This window comes from Chiloscyllium plagiosum, chromosome 24 (genome assembly GCF_004010195.1).
Source record: "Chiloscyllium plagiosum isolate BGI_BamShark_2017 chromosome 24, ASM401019v2, whole genome shotgun sequence".
NCBI lineage: Eukaryota > Metazoa > Chordata > Chondrichthyes > Orectolobiformes > Hemiscylliidae > Chiloscyllium > Chiloscyllium plagiosum.
In genome coordinates this window covers 46,959,336-46,974,146 of record NC_057733.1, presented here as the reverse complement: position 1 = coordinate 46,974,146, position 14,811 = coordinate 46,959,336, and the positions used below count along the sequence as shown (strand labels likewise).

The 14,811-nt window shown below is 43.6% G+C and overlaps 1 protein-coding gene across 2 annotated transcripts in view; it reads right to left on the bottom strand.

Annotated features, from left to right (window-relative positions):
- The window catches only part of gnav1 (guanine nucleotide binding protein (G protein) alpha v1), a 127,790-nt gene that overhangs the window by 56,104 nt on the left and 56,875 nt on the right, over positions 1-14,811 (bottom strand). For both annotated transcript variants that reach the window (XM_043714996.1, XM_043714994.1), the window contains one exon: positions 12,131-12,291. In XM_043714996.1, coding sequence (XP_043570931.1) covers positions 12,131-12,291 — 161 coding nt within the window. The remainder of the gene's footprint in view (positions 1-12,130; positions 12,292-14,811) is intronic.

Sequence of the window (14,811 nt, the reverse complement as noted above, 5' to 3'; positions counted from 1 at the left end):
GACAGGGGGGGGGGGGGTGGCTGATGCTGTGCAGTGGGCTGGTTACTGGTTAACAGGGATTGATAAAGAAAATCAAAGTGCATCTGACTTGTCTTTCAGCATCTCAACAGACAGATAACATATTGAGAATGGAATTGTTGACTAATTACAACGATTAATCCCCATTGATTAGTCCATGACAGGAGGAGAGAGAAATCCCACAGTGCTAGAGAGCTTCAAGACATAGATCCAATACAACATGCTCCTTTAATCACACTTAGCACATGCCATGCCTCGTATCAAGCGTGCACTGGATTCCAAAAGGTTACAATATAAATGAGAAGGATTGATATCAGGCATTAGCTTTCACTATTGGGAGCCTGCTCAATAGGTTAATTGAGTTTCCTATTCTTACTGCCTGGGAAGCACAGACACAGTACAGCCTGGGAAAGTCACACACACTATGGCCTGTCTCACTGCCCGGGTAAGTCACGCACACCCGTACACTACAGACTGACTCACTGCCCATGATCCACGCAGAGGAAGTTTAACAGGCTTAATGAAGGCAATGGTAGAGGACATGCCTCAAGTCTTCACAATGCATTATTCAAACAAAGTGTTGCATCAGGTAGTTAATTCACCTTATGGATGAATGATCTTTTAAGGAATAATGCAATCTACCATTTTGTTGACACGTATATAAACTGTCAAGATTAGGGTGGTGCTGGAAAAGCACAGCAGATCAGGCAGCATCCGAGGAGCAGGAAAATCAACGTTTCGGTCAAAAGCCCTTCATCATATATAAACTGCACCATTCAACATTAGTCATCAATTAGGAGGTGCCTCATGCTTTCCCTCACCAACCCACATTTCCCCAACCTCCAATGCTTTCTTCCATTTTCTGTCCCTGTCCTCATTCCTGTTCTCTTTCTCTCTCGTCTCCTCCTCTCCCTCTGCTCCCTTTCTGATCCTGGGTGATACATTGCTGTCTGCAGCGAATGTGACTGGAGAGGTCACAAAAGATTAAAACAAGCAGAATGTGCTCAGATTATACTGAAAACAATACAAAAGCTGTATCACTTGAGACCTCTTAAGCTTGAGCTTCAATCAACTCTGTATTAATCAGGAGAGTTCAGAATTTACTAATGCTTTACTCATTGTATAACAAGGTTAGGCCACCTTCAAAGGACCTGTCATTAAAACACTGCAGTATTCTCATATGTGCTGTGATGGAGCTTTGTAAACTGCTTTCACAAATAGGAGTGAGTTGCGGTAATTCAGCCCGAGACTACTTTGTTATTAGCGTATATGTCATGGGATGTCATCATTGGCAGTCTCTCGTACATGAGGATGACTCTCTTCCACTCTCAGGGGAGTCTGTAGATCTGTAGGCTGTATAGACTGTATAGGGGCAGCACGGTGGCTCAGTGGTTAGCACTGCTGCCTCACAGCGCCAGAGACCTGGGTTCAATTCCCGACTCAGGCGACTGACTGTGTGGAGTTTGCACATTCTCCCCGTGTCTGCGTGGGTTTCCTCCGGGTGCTCTGGTTTCCTCCCACAGTCCAAAGATGTGTAAGTCAGGTGAATTGGCCATGCTAAATTGCCCGTAGTGTTAGGTAAAGGGGTAAATGTAGGGGAATGGGTGGGTTGCGCTTCGGTGGGTCAGTGTGGACTTGTTGGGCCGAAGGGCCTGTTTCCACACTGTAGGTAATCTAATCTAATCTAGACTGATGGGGCTACTCCAGGCTCTGTTACACTTGGAGCGGTGATGGTCACAGGAAGGGGGTGGGTGGGGTGTTGGTGCGGCAGCATGCTCCTTTCGCAGTTTTCGTCCGGCTTCCATTTTCTCCCAGACTGCAAGTCTCGAGGTGCTCGATGCCTTCCCAAATGTTCCTTCTCCACTTTGGACGGTTTTGGGTCATTGATTCCAAGGATCTGTGGGAATGCTGCACTTTGCCACCGAAGTGCTTCCTCTGTCCACCTAGGGCTCAGCTGCTGTTTCAAACTTGCAATGTAGACATTGTTGACTACATCTATGGCCCATCCACAATTGCCCTGGATAAAAAGGTGATGGTGAGCATCCTTCTTGAACTGCTGTGGTGGTGTAGGTTGCTGATCGGATAGTAATTCCAGGATTTTGGAATCCTGCAATGCTGAAGGAGCTGTGAAATATTTCCAAGTAAGGTTGGTATGCAGTTGGAGGAAAACTTGCAGGCAGTGTTCCCATGTATCTGCTCTCCTTGTTCTTCCAGTCGGTAGAAGTTGTACATTTGAAAGGTGCTATCCAAGGAGCCTTGTAGATGGCACACACCACTGTTGATGTCACCTGTGGCAGAGGGAGTAAAAGTGTTGAAGGCATGGATGTGGTATCAATCCAGCAGGCTGCTTTGTCCTGGTTGTTCTCAAACTTCTGAAGTGCTGGAAACTGTCTGCATTCCTGACTTGCGCCCTGTAGATGGTGGGTAGACTTTGGAGAACCAGAAACAAGTTACTCAGCATAGAATTCAGAGCCTGTGTCCTGTTCTTGTAGTTATATATGTTTATATGCTTAGTCCAGTTCAGTTTCTGGGCAATGGTAACCCCAGGATGTTCAGAGTGTTGGACTGAGTGATGGCGATGGCATTGGATTTCAATGGGTGATGGTTGGATTCACTCGTCATTGCCTGGCACAGATGTTGCCACTTATCAGCTTTGATAACATGACATAAAGAACTTATCAGCCTAAACCTGGATATTGTCCAGGTCTCGCTAAACATGAACACCAAGTGCTTCAATGTCTGAGGAGTCACAAACGGTGGAGAACATTGTGCAATCATCAGTGAACGTCTCCACTTCTGACTTCATAATAGAGGGAAGGTCATTGATGAAGCAGCTAAAGATGGTTGGGCCTAAGATCCTTCCTAGACATTGTAGATGCCATGTTGTAACTGTACTAGAACAGCTTGGTTCAATGGTGTGGCATGTTCTGGAGCACAGGTCTTCAGTACTATTGCTGGAATGTTGGCAGGGCCCATAGCCTTTTGCAGTATCCAGTGCCTCTAGCCATTTGTTGATGAACTGCGTTTTTTTTGTTGTCTTGACCAAGGTGGCACAAGGAGGGTGCAGCTGCAGAATCTCTACCTGCCAATGGGATGTCACCGCCAAACAACTGGAAGAATAGGCTGTTTCACCATTGACCACTTGAGACGTGGCAGCTGCTGAATCCCAAGGAGAGAGTATGTTCTGAGTACTGCTGAAGGGGCTTTGGCGCAGTGCAATGTGCATTCAAGCCCGTTACTCTTGCTGGGTGGAAGAGACGTTAATGTCTAATCTTGACATTAAACTGTCTGATGGAGATGGGGGCCCTTTAGATAATTTCAGTTAATAGTCTGTTCAGACATATTACTACTACACATATCTGGAGCAGATGGGTGTTGAATCTGGGCCTCACAGAGCAGAGGTTGGGACATTACCACAGTGCCACAAAAGTCCACAAATATGTCCCTCTAAATAAGTTAAGTCACATCCAATTTGGACATAAACAGCTGGTTCTTGGCACGTGTAAAGAGATCTCTATTGTCTCCGAAGTACTTCAGTAAAATAACAATCTACTTTACTCTTCTCATTTTGAGACACTCACTTTAACCCAATCAGCAGAGTGCCCACTGGGAAATCTACGCGGAGTGCAGTTATCCCAAGGTGAAGAGCACGTTAATGAATATCAGATCCTGCTTGGTAACCTCAAGTTGTTGACATCTTTTCCTCCAATATAAATAATACTTATCCCCTCCCTATTTCCCAACCCTGTCTGTAACTTTAGGGAGTAGTTTGCTCGCTGAGCTGTAGGTTTGATATCCAGACGTTTCGTTACCTGGCTAGGTAACATCATCAGTGGCGACCTCCAAATGAAGCAAAGCTGTTGTCTCCTGCTTTCTATTTATATCTTTCTCCTGGATGGGGTTCCTGGGGTTTGTGGTGATGTCATTTCCTGTTCATTTTCTGAGGGGTTGATAGATGGCATCTAGATCTGTGTGCTTGTTTATGGCGTTGTGGTTAGAGTGCCAGGCCTCTAGGAATTCTCTGGCATGCCTTTGCTTAGCCTGTCCCAGGATAGATGTGTTGTCCCAGTCGAGATGGTGGCTTTTTTTTATCCGTGTGTAGGGCTATGAGGGAGAGAGGGTCATGTCTTTTTGTGGAGGTCGCCACTGATGATGTTACCTAGCCAGGTAATGAAACGTCTGGATATCAAACCTACAGCTCAGTGAGCAAACCTATGCTCTAAACCTCAACCTGAGCTAAAAACCTTCACAAACCTTGCCTGTCTGTAACTATTTATACATATACATGGAACCCTATCAGAGTCAGACCCCCATCCAAACTTTTATTCAGAACTGGCTCCCACTTCTTTAATTAAAACAGCAGGAAGACTTTTATCCAGGATACATTCAGGCTAATTCCCGTGCTGAAGGTTAACATTGTGTTGAACACACACCTGGATTGCTGGGCTCTTACTACATTAACAGCATGATAGAAAAACAAATTGTTGATACCGATACAGTGAGTCTTCAGGAATTGCAACTGGGCTCACAATACAGACAGCGGCAGATACAGTTCTAAAAACTAATAACATCATAATACTTGATAACAGGTTCATGTAAAACAACATATTGCTGCACACCTCTCTGCAAAACAGACAACCACATCAAAAGATTCATAAAAGAAAAGGAGTGCAAAACAATCCGAGTCTAGGGATATTATTAAAATGTCTGATATAATTTGATTTAAAAGGTATGTTTTACCTTCAGGATGTTGGAATGGAAGTTCCTTTCATCACTTCAAAATTATATCTTTATTAAACTACATTCATCAAATAAAGAGGATTGTGTTTGACTTCACTATGTTAACTGATGATTTCATGCACTTAATTCTCTACAGATTCATTTAGTGCCAGGTTATATCAACAAGCATAAGCCTGATCCACTCTCAGGTGGGGGTTAGGAGGAAATGGGGAGAAAAGCCTGCAAGTTAAAACCAAAGTTTTCACAGAACTAAAGATTTGTTGGTAAAGTTGAAATGATGTTTGGTGTCAATCGCCAGGTAAATTGCCCATAGTGTTAGGTGCAATTGTCAGAGGGAAATGTGTCTGGGCGGGTTACTGTTTGGAGGGTCGGTGTGGCCTGGTTGGGCCAAAGGGCCTGTTTCCACACTGTAAGGAATCTAATCAGTGGGTGGTTTCAAACTGCTGAGTCAGGGTTATTAGAGGTCATCATCTTTTTGGACATTGGTGAATGGAGTGGCTCAGCTTGTCCCCACAAGCCTGTGTGAACTCAGACTGTACATCTTCAGGTGGTTCTGAAATACCAGAACGGACACTGCCCACACAGATCTGTACTTGCAATCCCACCACATCTCCCATGTTACAATCATGTTTGCACTTTGAAACAGAACTTGATTGGTGGTGAAGAATTTTGAAACGTCCTGAAGTCAGGAAAGGCACTATATAAATGCAAGTCTCTCTCTCTGATTTTGTACATATGATACTCCTGCTGGAGCCACTCAACAAAGGCCATAGTAAAGTTTAGTTGTTCACTGCAAAATGAATTCTAAAAAAGCTTTTCAAAGAAAAGGATATTACTGAATCACAACATCGTTACGGTCATTTGTCTTCTGCCTAAGTGCAACCACAGCCTTCTGCAAATTGTCAGGTTCTTACTTTAGCTGCACACTCCCATCCTCTCATGGAAATTATCACATTCAGCGGTCAAATTAAACTGAAAACTAATCACCAATGCATCAAAATAAACTTGATAAACAAATCCCGATGACTGAATATTGTATGTGAGAACAGATGGGATTGAGAACTTTTGCAGATGAACAGGAATATTAAGCAGCACATTAACACAAGCAGTCTCTAGTAGAATATGTTATTTTTGAGGGAATGCAGAATAAATGGAGTCAAAATCATATTTACAAGTTCAGGTGTGGTTACGAGGTGTGGGTTAAAATCCGGAATGACAGTTTAGTTTTGTGCTGTCTAACTCCTCACAACCACGTGTTAATGACTGATCCTAGGTCACAGTATAGACATAACAACCATCCTTCTCTAAAGAGGATGGAGCAAAGCTATTACTGATCAATTACTTTTGCTAAACGACAACATCCCACGTGCCTGAGGGCCCAATTCACGAGTGACGTTCCTGGTTATAGATAAAGGCAGACTGAGGTCTTGGTTTCCTCCCACTTTTTCTCCCCCTCCCCTCCCCATTGTTCTTTTGTCCATTCTACTTTTAGACTCCTCTTACCCTAAGATATGGCAACAACACCTTAGCAGAGGGACAATAAATAAGCATAGTCCCAGCCCTCAGTGGCGAGACTCTTCACTGAAGACACTTTGAGAGAAAATCTCATCAGACAAGCGTTAAAAGTTTGGTTAGTTTTCCCTCACATCTGAGGTGCAACTTTGTTGATAACCAGCTTTGAAAAGTCAATGACTAATCCAGCATTGTCTGAACATCATCAACTTCTACACTATTCACCTTAAGCAAATGTAAGCCATGAGAAGGAATTGATAAAAATCCCTTCACAAAGTGAGCAACCTTTAATAGTTTAAAAGGGTCTTTCCTCTTTGTAGTTAGACAGACAGCTCATCACCAGGTTGACCTGACTTCCTCCCCCAGGGACTCACTGAGGCTAACTTGACACTATGCTCATGACACTTGGCTCTCACCTCCATTGGCTCTGATTGTGTCTGACTCAGTATAATGACACTCATTACTCCAGCACGCCAACCAGATAGAAAGCTGTTGTTGGTTACAGCTAATCCGACCTTATACCTCCACAGCTGAGAGTTAATGTCAAAGCCAGCAATTAGTGCACTGTGTGTTAAAAAGAAACACAAAACGTCTGGCAAATTAACAGTGCAAACTTTACACAGAGATAGCAATTACCAGTCAAATTGTGGAAATGTCACACAAAGCCCTTTTCAGCTAATAATCTATCAGGCATTCACTTAAGAGGCTATGTTAAAAAAAAGAATAGAAAGTCACAGCAATTAGTTGATTGCTGTCAGTTGCAATTTTGTTTGCTTTGTCAAGGTTTGCACTTTGCTGGAGAAATCCTGGCTCTCCAAACACTTTCTTTCACTGTGCAGTTTCCCTCAGGTGAGAGGCTCTATTCACATTTCTTGGCCACGGCTCCATCCATTCACATCCCACTGGATTCTCCGTAACCTCCTCACACCCCCAGCTCACACTCCTCCACGATGCAGGACACTAGCAGCAGTCTTCATACACTGCAGCTATTGACAAGAGATTGGTGACTATCGAGGCCTCTCTACTCTTTTATACTAAAGGTAAACTGAAAGTGAATGCCCCCCCCCCCAAGATGGGGAGGGTGGGGTTGCTGGGTTTCAACAGCCAGAATTCCAATCCTCAGGATGACCCTCCCTCCACCTCTCCATTTCTTTGTTCCTCCTGTGAGACGTTCCTTGAAACCCACCTCTTTGATCAAGCATTTTGTCACCCGTCCTCATTACCAATACTGCGCCGCAGTCCAAGTTTGCTCCACAAGACTCCTGTGACACTCCACACAATACTTGCTTCCATCAAAGGTACTATATTTGTACAAACTGTTGTGAAACAGTTAATCACATTGTGTGGTATCAGATTGTAGAAAGACCGGGTGAAGGAGCATAGGAATAGAAGTAGACCATTCAGCCCTTCCAGCCTATTCCACCATTCAATGAGATCATGGCTGATCTGTAACCTAACTCCAAATACCTTTGGCCTATATCTCTTAATACCTCTGCTTAACAACATTTTAAAACAAAGATAAAATTAACAGAATCCTCTGTTGTTTGTGGAAGAGAATTCCAAACATCCTCCACACTGTGTGTGTAGAAGTGTTCCTAACATCTCTCCTGAACAATCTGACCCTAATTCTCAGACTATGCCCCTAGTTCTAAATCACCTACCAATGGAAATAGTTTCTCTCTCAAGTCAATACCTTGAACACTTTGATCAGATCACCTTCTAAATTCTAGAAACAAAAACAAGCCAACTTGTGCAATCTCTCCACATAACTCAACCCTGAAGTTCAGGCACCAGATTTCTTAATGTGGAGGTTAATGATGCTGCTAGTTTGACTAATTTGTGTAAAGTTTAACACAAGACATAATCTACATATCATATTTACATGAAAATGCGTAAAAAGGAAATTGACTCATCTACAAGATGCAAGTTACTTAAACATCCGGAATTATAATTCAATATTAATCACATCCTGAAAATCAATTAAAGACACGGCTTATAATTTTGGATAGAGTGAGTCATTATTTTTCTGAAGAATGGAATATCAGCACTATCCTGAATCTTCCAGTCCACATGCATCTACACGGACCCCACCAGCATGGTTGCCTCCTGACTGATCCGCCACCCCTTATATAGCACAATCCCCACTCTCCTGCAGAGTCTCCACCCACCTGTTCCCCCCCCCACCAACCCCACATTCTCTCTTGTGAAGATAGAAGGGCGACACAAATATGGTGAACACAGAAGTTAGTAAGGGAGGAATTGAAGCAAACTTGTATTCATACAGAAGTAGTGTTGGAGAAATTGATGGTATTGAAGGCTGATAAATCCTCACGGCTGGATAATCTACATCTGACAGTACATAAGGAAGTGGGTCTAGAAGTAGTGGATGCATTGGTGGTCATCTTTCAAGATTCTTTAGACTCTGGAACATTTAAAGTTATAGAGTCACAGAGATGTACAGCATGGAACAGACCCTTCAGTCCAAGCTGTCCATGCCGACCAGATATCCCAACCCAATCTAGTCCCACCTACTAGCACCCGGCCCATATCTCCCGAACCCTTCCTATTCATATACCCATCCAAATGCCTCTTAAAATGTTGCAATCGTACCAGCCTCCACCACTTCCTGTGGCAGCTCATTCCATACCCGTACCCTCTCACCCTAAAACTATGCCCTCTAGTTCTGGACTCCCCCACCCCAGGGAAAAGGCTTTGCCTATTTATCCTATCCATGCCCCTCATAATTTTGTAAACCTCTATAAGGTCACCCCTCAGCCTCCGACTCTCCAGGGAAAACAGCCTCAACCTATTCAGCCTCTCCCTATAGCTCAGATCCTCCAACCCTGGCAACATCCTTGTAAATCTTTTCTGAACCCTTTCAAGTTTCACAACATCTTTCCGATAGGAAGGAGACCACAATTGCATGCAATATTCCGACAATGGCCTAACCAATGTCCTGTACAGCCGCTACATGACCTCCTAACTCCTGTACTCAATACTCTGACCAATAAAGGAAAGCATACCAAATGCCTTCTTCACTATCCTATCTACCTGTGACTTCACTTTCAAGGAGCTATGAACCTGCACTCCAAGGTCTCTTTGTTCAGCAACACAACCTAGGACCTTACCATTAAGTCTACAGATTTGAGGGTATCCAACGTAATCCTGATATTAAAATGGGGGGGGGGGGAGAAAAGAGAGAGCAAACAAGGAATTACAGACCAGTGAGTCTGATGTTGGTATCGGAGAAGATGCTAGAATCCATTGTCAAGGATTTCGTAGAGGACCACTTAGAAAACAGTGGTAGAATCACTCACAGACCATATGGATTTACAAAAGGGAAATCATACGCTAATCTATTGGAATTATTTAAGGATGTAACTAGTGGAATCCAGTCGGGGAAGCCTGTTGTGTTGTGAAACAGAGAGACATGGGGATTCAGGTACGTGGTTCTCCCAAATTTGCATCACAGGTAGATTGGGTGGTTAAGGCGGCATTTCGCACACTTGCCTTCATTTCACAGACTTTTGAGTTTAATAGTTAGAATGTCATGTTGAGGTGGTACAGGACATCGGTGAGGTCAGTTTTGGAGTGCTGTGCCCAGTTGTGATCACCCTGCTATAGAAAGGATATTATTAACTGGAGAGGGTTCAGAAAAGATTGCCAGGAATGAAATGTTTGAGTTCGGAGAGTGGCTGGGACTTCTTTCACTGGAGCATAGGGGGTTGACTGGTGACCGTATAGAGATTTATAAAATCATGAGAGTATAGATAAGGTGAATAACAAAGGTCTTTTCCATAGGATGGCCAACTTCAAAACTAGAAGGCGTATTTAAAAGGCGAGAGGAGAAAGATTTAAAAAGGACCTGAGGGGCAATGTGTTTTACACAGACTGCTTCCTATGTGAAATGAACTTCCAGAGGAAGTTGTAGTAGGAAGTATAGTGACAATATTTAAAAGACATTTGGATAGGTAAATGGATAGGAAAGGTTTAGAGAGATATGGGCCAAACACAACCAAGTGGGACTAATTCAGATTGGGAAACTTGGTCAGCACAGACTAGTTGGACCAAATGGTCTGTTTCCATGCTGTATGACTCTGTGACTGACAATTAACTACCAGGTTGTGTTTAAAGTTTAAACTAGGCAGATTGCCTCTGATTGGCCAATGCCTGAATCACAGAAAATCAACCAGCAAATGGCCGTCAGTCATTTTGTTCAGTTGAAACAGGTGAAACACAGTGATTGTACACTTTCTACCTGTTTACAAAGAACAGCTACATTTAAATATACACAGCTTCTACCACATGTGTGTTGACTGCAAGCCCAACTGACAATCCTAAATTTGTCATCAGTGTAATTCTCCACACACTCAGAACTATGCAGTAAATGTTGCCCAGTTGTAGAACCATGTCTCATGCTAGACATGGTATTGAGACTTTGGCAAGTATGGAAACAGTCAGTACCCAGTTTGGCATGAACAGTTGAAGGGTTATGCAGTTTGATACGATCTGTCGGTCTTTGGGATGTATGACTAACAAAGCTTGCATTACACTGGCATTGAAATTCACATACCATATTACTAATTTCAGAGTAAGACAGAACACCCTTCTGGTTGGATGGCAGCATGCGGTTAGTGATGAACAGGATCTATGTGACCACTGCATTGTAGCAGCGTGAAACAGCCAGAGGTGGTGACAATTCACAGTGACCAATTTCCATCAATGACTCTATTATTGACTCCCTACAACATGAGGAGAGGATGAATTCCCACATGTCCAAAGTCACGTGTTTCTCCCAAACCTATTATGCTTCCCACGGATCCATGTTTTAAATTAGTTTGTGTAAGGAAGCTCTCAGTATTGCCTTTGGCAAATTATCTGCTTCCACCATTTCTTTTGTGAACCTGTTCCACAGATTAGACGCCACCTTCCTAAAATATTGGATGCGTTCACTGGCCTCATCTTTACCTACTTCAAGGTGGCTGTGCCCTCAGCTTTGACTGTTCTGGAAATGGGAAAACGATCGTTCATGGTCTATGTTGTTGAATCCTAATTTCAGTTGATTTTAGTCATCATTCTGCCTTCTGTTTTCTATTGGGAACATCTACAATTTTCATAATTACTCTTCATAATCTAATTCCTCCCTATTCCCACAACCGCTCAGATTGCTGTACTCTGTACCCTTTCAACAGCTGCAGTATTCTTTTCCTCAGACAGCATTTCCAAACCCAGGACCTCTTCCGTCTGGAAGAACAAGGGCAGCAGGTATATGGGAACACCACCCCCTGCAAGTTTGCCTCCAAGTCACTCCCCATCCTGACTTGGAAATATAACTGCTGCTCCTTCACTGTCGCTGGGTCAAAATCCTGGAATTCCCTCCCTAAGGGCTTTGTGGCCCACCCGCAGCACATGGATCGCAGCAGTTCAAGAAGGCAGTTCAACAACCTTCACGAAGGCAACTGGGGACAGGCAATAAAGGCTGGTACAGTCAGTGAATCCCAAGTCCTATGAAATGAATAAGAAAGTCCTTTTATCCCGTGAATATCTGAAATTGTGGTTGTACAATGGTTTATAAACTATAAATAATATTAACCTTTGGAGCATAAACCAACATCTGACTTGCTTGAATCATTGGCAGAGTGTACAGTCACATTTATAGCATTTGATATATTTCAGGGGAAACTGGACAAGTTCCTGAGGGAGAAAGGAACTTGTCCAGTTATGCGGATAGGCTGAGGGGTTAAACAGGAAGGAGAATTAACACTAACATGGACCTGATAGGTTGAATGGCCTGTTTCCGTGTGTACATTATATGGAAGGCACTGTGAACGTTGAGGTACACAGGAAACCACTAACTTACTAATGCGCCGAGTCATTCAGCTCAAACTCGTAGCCTCGCGATGCTGCCAGTTTGACTCCCTGGTCCGCCCATAGGAAGCGGAGGGCGTGGGACATGAAGGGGAAGAGCGCATAATCCTCATCGAAACAGCGACCACAGGACAGTACCGTCTGAGCGTGGATCTGAAACACAACAGGCAAAAAAAAAACGCGAATCAAAACTGATTCCAGACGTGACCCCATGTTAGTCACAGGGGAGGAGAATGCAATAGGAGAGAAGCTGCAGAAAGGAGGAGGAGGCTCAAAAGAAGGGAGGGAGGGAGATGAGTCAGTCTGTCAGCTAGTTGCAATGACATTTCAGATTTAATTAACTTTTTCTTTTAGGGAAGTAATATTGACGCCTTCTTAACCTTATTCACCAGAGTTAGCAGAAACCACGTTATACTCTCTCACAGCTAAATGTGCACAATGTTAATATGTCTATCTCCCATCTTTCAGTGACCAAGAGTAAAATATTCTCATTCAGAACAAAATTTTTGCACACTGTATTTTCTACCCATTTCTTTCTCCAAGAAGTGATCATAAAAGCTGGAATGCCCACAACTATTAATGTCAGACACCACCCACTCACTGAGAACATCACCCCATTACCCATCAGCAACAAAGGTAAAGTCACTGTATTTCTACCAGACCATAGGGCTACCCTGTCATTAGAGAGAGACAACTGGCAATTTAATCTGAAAGTCACTATGCATTAGGTAAAAGGAAACACTGAGAAAGAGAGTCCTTCATGGTAACTTCAGCTGGTGTGGGAATGAACCCACGCTGTTGGTATCACTCTACATTGCAAACCTGCCAGCCGGCCAACTCAACTAACCGACCTCCAGCAACATCTGGATTTGCACTGAGCTACATGTGGCAAGTGCATTAACACTGTTCAAGACACGGTTCAAAACATTCAGAAAACACAGACTTTTGAAGCATCTTCCTTTTTCCTGGAGATTTCAACCTCAAAATCTATTTGGAAAACCAAGATTTGAGAGGTTGGATGATTTCCAAATACTGTCGCTTGATTTGCAAAAAAACAGAAACAGCAGAATTCCTCCTCCCAGCAGACACCTGCCCATGGCAGTGGACAGAGGAGGGCAGGAGACAGACAGGAGGCATCCTTAGAACATAGAACATTACAGCGCAGTGCAAGCCCTTCGGCCCTCGATGTTGTGCCGCCCTGTGGAACCAATCTGAAGCCCATCTAACCTACACTATTCCATTTTCATCCATACGTTTATCCAATGAGTATTTAAATGCATCTTATCCCTTGCTGTCTTCATACAGACCCCTCTGGGTTATGCAGCAACAGAGATTGCATTCCCCATAACAGCACAGCTGATGTCAGGAGGGACCTCTCCTCACACTCTCAGCTTCCCTTGTCTCCATGTGTTCTATTGAGTGTGAATCCACAGCATTGCTGTGTATTAAAGACATGTTGGAATAGCTGTATCCCCAGTCTGCTCAGTTCTCTGGGTTATCAAGCAATTCAAGCACTACTGGAAAAGTGTACCAGTGTCAGCCTGTGTACTCATGGTTCAGAGAGCAAAGAGAGGGGGACAGTGCATGCGCTAAAGAGTGAGAGCACAGGAGAGAGAATGAGAACTCAAGAGAGAGCACACAAGAGATCAGATGGACAAGAGAGTAAGCAGCAAGCATGAGAGAGAGGTTGGGGGGGGGGGGGGGGAGGGAAAACACAGGGTAAGTGGGTAGCATGAGAGGGGGATTGGAACACACCTTATCAAAGGAAGATGAAAGAAGGGGTGCTCTTTAATATTTAGCTGCTGACACTCAGTCGCCTGATTTTTGCTGATCGGTTGCAGAAAGTGTCAGAGCTAATTTGCTGCATCCTTACAGCTGTCATTATTGGTTTGTCAAAAGTTGATTTTCAGAGGGAGTTGCTGCTGTCACCAAACACAGCTCCATCTCTCGCAACTGGAGCTGATCAAGATCTTTCTAGAAATAATTGCTTATGAAGTGATTATTCAAACTATTAAACTAAATTATTAAACTGCCCTATATTAAACTAAACAAGCAGCAAGAGCATGTAAAGGGCAAGGGTCAAGGGCCAGGACCCACCTGCCCCATGCACGTCATGCCAAAATTATTTCTGTTCAATTGTTTTTCACAGCTAAAGTTGAGTGCACTGTTAACAAGATTTGAACTCTGTGATGGGCAATTCTTTTCCTGACATTTCTGATTTATTGGCTGTTGGGGCAACAATGGGCCAATTGGAAACAGGAAGTTCCCCCGTTAGCAAACTCTAATCACACCAGGGACAGCTCCATTGCGTCGGCTCCAAACCTCAGGCTAACCAGATCGAGAACAAGGACGACACCTTACAGACCCTCTCCAACAGTTCAAATTCTCCCTCTGATCAGACCATAGGTAAAAGACAATCCAGCAGCAGGCAATATCAGGAGAGACCGCGAGATAGAGAGAGAAAGAAAGAAAGAAAGAAAGAAAGAACGAAAGAAACAGACCCTCTCCAACAGTTCAAATTCTCCCTCTGATCAGACCATAGGTAAAAGACAATCCAGCAGCAGGCAATATCAGGAGAGACCGCGAGATAGAGAGAGAAAGAAAGAAAGAAAGAAAGAAAGAACGAAAGAACGAAAGAAAGAAAGAAAGAAAGAGAGAGAGAGAGAGAGAGAG